Genomic DNA, 7,029 nt, shown 5'->3' with positions numbered 1-7,029 from the left:
GCCAAATATTGATATTCGGTTATGGAATGCCATAATTAGAGATAAAGTGAGGAGTAAGCGAGGGTAGGAAGCCATTGCTGTTTATCATGCAATGAAGGTGATATTTTTTATAATTCTTTCATAGTTTTTTATTTGCCTTTACAACCTCTTTTATCATGTAGTACACAATGACTTTGAAATGATTGTCAATCAGTTTCTACAACAGCAATAGAGTAAACAACAACATCCATTCATCCACCGGCATCAACGTGGTCAATCAACCAGATGAAATTGTCAAAGCGATTTCTTGAGAATACACAATGACTTTTTTTGTGATGGTCAATCGATTTTTACATGTACCACAATGGCATTGCCAGTGATAAGCAAGTCTCCAATGAATGAATAATTAAAATATTGTGAAGAATTTTGCATATAAATTGTAGACAACAAATCAGTCTTTTACAAATCTCTTATTGCCTAATATCAAATCATATAGAGATTTTTGTCCCAGCATGGACGAAATATTCAGCTTTGCACTTCAACCCCAACGCCTTTGGGCTGTACTCTTGCACCCTGCCGGGTACAAGTGCTAGTTATATACAGATGCAGTGTTCAACCCATACAAAAGTAGGAACCAAATGTACTTTCTACATCAAATACAAGTGTATCCCCAACATGATTTAATCATACAATGCAGTGAATCCTTCCTGTCGTATTTTACATCCCCAATTATCTTGGAGCTTTTATCTGGTCGATACAATTTAATAACAAAAAATGAAATGATCCCATTTAAGTGAAAATCTTGATGAGATTATAAATCACTGTTTCTCAAGGCAGCTGTTTGGATAGACATTTCCATGGGCTAAGCCAAATGCATTGAAGCAGGCTGATTTTGTTTGAGATGTAACAATGGATTTTATATCAACATTTGAAATCATTATCTCTTTGCAAGGCACCGTCTGACTGCAATTAAAATTCACTGCCATTTGCTGAGCCGAGGTCCCTGTAATGTTTTGGTATGCCACGTTCTCTATTTGCACTGCTGATTTCTGTAAGGAAAAATAGCATTCATTTCAACCTCAAAATGAAATCCCCACAAATGGGCTTCCATTTGGTTAATTTTATGTGGGAAATGGTTCAGAAATCCTAAAAAAAACTGTAAATTGACTGTTTACACGCAGACAATTACATTTAAAAATTGGATGTTTTTACCTGAATTTTACATGGTTTGGAGGAGTCACAGTAGTACTGATTTATTATGATAGGATTGGAAACATTGTTGATTGTCAAATCTGCAAATGTGATTTCTCTCGCATACCCTGAACCGCCCTACATTTGGGTAAAATACAGCCATTACCTTATATCCAGTTTTTACTGCATTGAATCTGAGATATGAGAATAATTTTAGGAACGTGAGTGAACCTGCCAAGTCTTGATTCTCGCTCCGTTCTGTGATCCATCAAAAACCACTTCTCGGACGTCGATTTTTTCCACAATTGATTCTTCTCCATGTTCGCCCAGGCTTCCAATGCTTCAAAAACAGAAGAACAGATGTCATATTCAGCAATTAAAGCCATGGAAATCATGAAATTTATGTATTACAGACCCCAACTATGGGTAGTCCAGAGGTTACCATGCTGAATTTATTCAGTTTTTGTCACTAGGCTTACAGATATTGGGGGTTATTGATCGTTTAAATGTGTTGGTTTTAGAGGAGGACTTAGTAGTTGAGTATTTTATTTTTATGTTTTTTAAAAAAATATTGTTTTGTTAATTTAAAACAATTTTTTTTGTTAATTTTTTTGTTTATATGATTAATATAGTAGTAAGTTTTTGTTTAGGTGTTTAAATTTTTTGTAAATTGGTAGTTTCTTGTGCGGTGAGCTATAATAGTTAGATAGTAGATCATATTTTTCCTGTGGGCTAATGTGATATCAGATGATTGATTGTTTTAAGATGTAAAGAATGTATTTCATTCAATTATGAGTATTCATGTTAACCTAGTCATTCTCTTCTTTATTATTTTGGTACTTGACTAATCAAAATTCATAGAAATATTAAAAGAAATTTTCAAAAGTACCCTTTAGATTTTTCCGATATTTCAGATCATACTCAATGATCCATCATCAGCATACTATTAGTGAAACAAAATATTCAACATTTTAGACACACTCAATAATTGTTCATGGATAAGAAAATAATAAAGCTAAAAATTCATACAGAATAATAACAGTAATTATTGAACTTTTCATATATAAACTAGAAATCAAATATAAAACTTCTATTTGTTGTTAGAAAGATCTACCAACTAAACTACTAGTCCTTGTAGGACTATACCTTAGACATAGTTTATTTGGAACTTCTAGTATAATCAGACATTGATACTATGTTAAACTATTTGTGAACTAACTAAGACTAAACTTTGATTTTCTGTTGAATTTTTCATAAACCAAGATCAGACTTCAATACCATGTTGACTAACTAGAACTTCAAATTTAAGACCAACTGTACTACTCACATTTATAAGACAAGTCCATCTTTGAATTGAATTGAATGGAATGTAACTAATGAAAACTTAAAGTTTTGATTAACATGAATTAATAGCCTTACCTGATCCCATGTCCCGGGCCACATCTGATCTTCTGAATGTGAACATCGGATGTCATAGCTGTAATGGAGATGCAATCGTCCCCTACACAAATAATACATTGAATCAAAACACCATCACTAAATGGTCAGTAAGAAATAGACAGAAACTTTCATGCAGAACAGAGTTTTAGGTGATCTATAATGATGAGGAAAAAGATTGAGAAAGATTGAGAAACAGAATACCTGTTTGGATGTCACAGTTATCCACTTGGACATTCTGAACGGACTCCAGATGGATACCATCAGTGTTGGGGCTGTCTTCAGGAGCCTTTATGAACAGCCCAGAGATCTCAACATCAGAAGAGTAGAATATCCCAAGGTGTATTTGTTGGCTATTCATAAAGTGTATATCCCGAACCACCACATCTGTGCAATTGCCAATATACATCGCCTGAACAAAATCAAACAAATTACTTAAAATTACAGATAACATTGAAGTTGACGATTCATGACTAGACTATATTTGCTTTAGGTCTCAAAACAAACCGTGGGTGCCCGGGTACAAGGCTGCACAGTGCACACCAAAACACAAAAACTATATGAGATTCAACATTATCAGATTTTTACAATTCATTTGAAATGTGTAATAAATTTTTGAATTTGATTGTGTAAGTTTTTTTTTAGTATTAATGTTTTTAATCACACTTTGTAGTTCATAATCAGAATGAATAAAAATTAAATCCATGATTTTTATTTTACATTCTTTCATCAAAGTGTGATTCCAAATATTAATATTAAAAGAACTTATACAATAGAATCCAAAAACGAATGAAAAATATAAACTTTTCATAAAATATTACAAATGAAATAAAATAATATTTTCTTTCCATACATTTTTCTTATTAATTTTACAAGATTTTTCCCACCAAACTAGGCCTTGCCCATCTATTGTACCGGCACCTTGTATAGTGAGAGCAGAGATGTTTACAAATGCGAGCCACATTCTCTTATCTGCGTTGTTCCATGCAGATTGCTGTGCTGGAGCAATGATTTCTCCTTCAATCTGTAAAACCCCACTGTTTAGAATTCAACCTTATTATGACTCAAATGTTAAGCCCTGTTTCCTTGATTACCTTAACAGAAACAGGGGATTTGCAGGGCCCAGAAAATGTAGTGGGATTTATAAGGAATTTGCTTTCACTTGGCACCACCATCTCTCCATCGGAGGACGATTTGCATGCTGCTTCCCATGCTTTTTTGAAGGCCTGTGAATCAACCATGAACCCATTATCATCTATAGGACGCTGTTATCCTCCATAAAAATGTACAACCAATTTTCAAAAGAAAATCACTACATTTTCGTGAATTTGGAAAAAAATATAGTTTGACTTTGTTTTGTCTTTGGTACTTTTATTGTTGTAGGTTTAGCCTGTACCTATATAAAATTATTAGCTGTTGGATTAATTTTTAATGTTTTTCTTTGGAATTCGTGACATGTGACATGGTTCGCTGTCTTTTGTGTTCTGAAGTCTAGTGGTTGTATGGTGGTATGATAGGTTGATCTTTATGTACAACGACAACCCTAATTTGTAACACTAGGTGCACTCATGTTTAAATAGTATATTCGAAGTATTGATTTATTTAGATGGTTTATCTAATATTACATTAGTGAATGTATTCTATTAGAGAAGCTATTGTAATTTAAACAAGTGCCACTAGTGGCCAGAATAAGTTATAATAATAATAATATAATTTTATTATAATATCCAATAGAGTTAAAATTAATTAAAAAAAGGTACCCTAAAGAAAATAATTAGTTATAGTTATAATAATAACATCAATATATTATAATATCTAATAGAATAAAAAATAGTTTAAGAAGCCTAAAATAAAAATAGACTATTAAATGTGATTTCAAATGTTGAACATAAAAACAAATTTTTTACATCTTAGTCTATAAATAATCATATATCTGGACATAATATTAACAAAGAATATATACATCAAACATAATTATTTTAAATATTAAATAGTTTATTGAAACTAAAATATCTATTATTTCCCATAGTTATTCATTAGGAATTTTGTAATATTGAGATTTATTTTTTAATAACAAATTTTTTGTTTAATGTAACTATTAAAAGACATATTTATAAAACATTTAATAAATATTATTAATTTGTATAACATAAATAAAATACAAAAGTGCATGGTAATACCTAGTTAATGAAAAGTGATCATAATAATATATTGCCTAGCAAATACTAACAAGTCAAAAACATAAAATGTGTTGTTTAAATTAGTACAATGTATGTGTAAACAAACATTATGCTCTTTGACTTGTTTAGATTATTTCTTTAAGATTGATTAATAGATAGATTGAATAGAGAAACTTAGAACAATTTTAGATAGATAAAATCTTATAATGTAATGCTTAAACCAAACCATTTACAACATTTTGCAAAATATATACATTATTATAACACATGAAATTAAAAAGAATAATTTTTTTTTCAAAATTTGTATATAGATTAAAAGACGAGATGTGAGTTAAAGAGAAAAGACATTATCATCATTATGACAGAACTAAATAGTAGATGAGTATGCAATTCACATACACAAGGTTCAAATAAACAGTGCAAGTTATCTAAGGACACATTTCTTCTTATACCATTGTTTATAATGTGCAACTTTGCTGAAAATCATACCTCACAAGTGCAAAATAAATAAAATAAAGATTGACCTGGCTATCATCATGGAAGCCATCTCCAACTGCACCGAAATCCATGACATTTTTAATCTCCCCTTGCAAAGCTTCATTTCCATGGTAAATACTCTGGGTATTCATAACAGAGCACATATGGAGAAAAATGACTGCAAGAACACGCACAATCTGTAGACATTGTTTCTACTTCAGCATCAATAGATACAAGTAGTGAATGATTTGTTTCTGGATGCGATTGTGTATGTTTTTTAATATCAAAATTTGGGAATACACTTTATGATCCATCGTTATGATGATGGATCAGAGAATATTTTCCAAACTGTAGATTAAAAACATACACAATAGAATCCAAAAAAAAATCATGCATTTCAAATGAATTATAAATATCTGATAAAATTAAGATACAAGTAAACTGATAACTGATAAAGAATATCATAAGAAACTCTGTACCACCTTTGCCATATTTTCTTTTGCTGTGTTGAATCTCCTACAATATCCTCATTCATAAATACAACTGAAACTTGAATCTTACTCATTTGCCTTACCTTGAGTCAAACTATTTATAAATCAAATCTGAAATTCCTGTGCATAAGAAAAACCAGTTAAACTTAAATATTGAAGATTGTTCCTGAGATTGTTTGCTTCTGTATTGCTTGCAACACAAGTATTGGCACTAGAAAATGCAAGGGAAATGAAAAAATAACTGCAAGTCTTCATCAGCTTACCATCATATAAAAGGGTGTTACTTCGTGAAATCATTATTTAGCTTTGGTAGTCATTTGAAAGGAGCAGCTAAATATTATGAGACTGGAAAGAATATAACTTGTGCTTGCAAATTTATGTTTAAGTTATAAGTCACTGCTAAGATAATGATATTATAGATGCTATTTCTAATATTTAATGATTTCAATGATATCATAGATGCTATTTCTAACTTTTATTGATTTCAATTCGCCAACATGATATGACTTCTAGCTAATTTAACTGCATAACCTATTAGTATGGATATCATTAAGAACTCATCAAGTGTATGATAAATACATTATGCAAATTTTATGGAACGGAAATTGGAAATTATTGATGAAGGCACTCCTCAGCAAGTGTAAAACAACAATAACAGCAATAACAGGCATAATTGCACAATCACACAAGAAGTGATGCCAAACACACTATACTCTCAATAACATGTCCATATCAAGAATCATAAAGAAAAACAACAATCATGATAACCAATTAAATTTTATTATAAGAGATAAAAGTGTTTATTTGGGGATAATGATAAGAAGTACATATGTGTAAGAATAGAAATTGGTTATTTTTCGAATTTGTTTTTTTTTTTTTTTAAGTGACTATTTATTGAGTTCTAATAAACAATTTTGAAATGTTTGTACTCATAAACCTATTTTAGATTAGAGAGATTTTTTCTTCTAAATAAATTAGACTTCTTCATAAACATGATCTTAATTAACTTGGATTTATTATTTTCAATTTTAATTTGAAAGAATATTTTTATAATTTTATTATTAGTAAAATGTGTTTTGATCTATAATTTCATTTGAATGGTGTAGCTTCAATTAAGTTGAGAACAAGATTTTGAGAGAAAATGACATTAATATGGACAACTCTAACCTTATCATCACAACCATCTCTTGTATCTATTAATGTTGGCTCTATGAAGTAAATCTCCTTAATATAAGCTTTATTGATGACAAATGCCATATGTATTCAATAAAATA

The 7,029-nt window shown here is 30.2% G+C and overlaps 1 protein-coding gene across 3 annotated transcripts; it reads right to left on the bottom strand.

Annotated features, from left to right (window-relative positions):
- Positions 1 to 249: 249 nt before the first annotated feature.
- Positions 250 to 6,432, bottom strand: LOC149562415 (putative polygalacturonase At1g80170). 3 transcript variants are annotated; one of them, XM_089825919.1, is made up of 11 exons: positions 6,019 to 6,432; positions 5,747 to 5,875; positions 5,312 to 5,461; positions 3,702 to 3,833; positions 3,461 to 3,631; positions 3,115 to 3,135; positions 2,812 to 3,019; positions 2,590 to 2,671; positions 1,402 to 1,510; positions 1,192 to 1,308; positions 250 to 1,028 (listed from the first exon to the last, which is right to left on the bottom strand). In XM_089825919.1, the coding sequence occupies exons 2-11, from the start codon at positions 5,753 to 5,755 to the stop codon at positions 798 to 800; spliced, it is 1,230 nt and encodes a 409-aa protein (XP_089682045.1). In that variant the 5' UTR covers positions 5,756 to 5,875; positions 6,019 to 6,432; the 3' UTR covers positions 250 to 797. The 3 variants fall into 3 exon arrangements, with proteins under 3 accessions (XP_089682045.1, XP_089682046.1, XP_089682047.1); XM_089825920.1 differs by having other exon boundaries at positions 5,839 to 5,875; XM_089825921.1 differs by having other exon boundaries at positions 2,812 to 2,994; positions 3,529 to 3,631; positions 5,747 to 6,432.
- Between the last annotated feature and the right edge of the window lie 597 nt (positions 6,433 to 7,029).

The sequence above is a fragment of the Cupressus sempervirens genome, chromosome 4, assembly GCF_028749045.1.
Source record: "Cupressus sempervirens isolate cs-2001-9-10 chromosome 4, ASM2874904v1, whole genome shotgun sequence".
Taxonomy (NCBI): Eukaryota; Viridiplantae; Streptophyta; class Pinopsida; order Cupressales; family Cupressaceae; genus Cupressus; species Cupressus sempervirens.
The sequence above is the reverse complement of the archived record's forward strand: the minus strand, read 5'-3'. Positions and strand labels throughout refer to the sequence as shown.

Coding starts and splice junctions, on each gene's coding strand:
- LOC149562415 (XM_089825919.1), bottom strand. Junction 3,136..3,460: donor GTAAAATTAATAAGAAAAAT/GTATGGAAAGAA, acceptor TGCACTGTGCAG/CCTTGTACCCGGGCACCCAC. Junction 1,511..2,589: donor GGCCCGGGACATGGGATCAG/GTAAGGCTATTA, acceptor CTGTTTTTGAAG/CATTGGAAGCCTGGGCGAAC.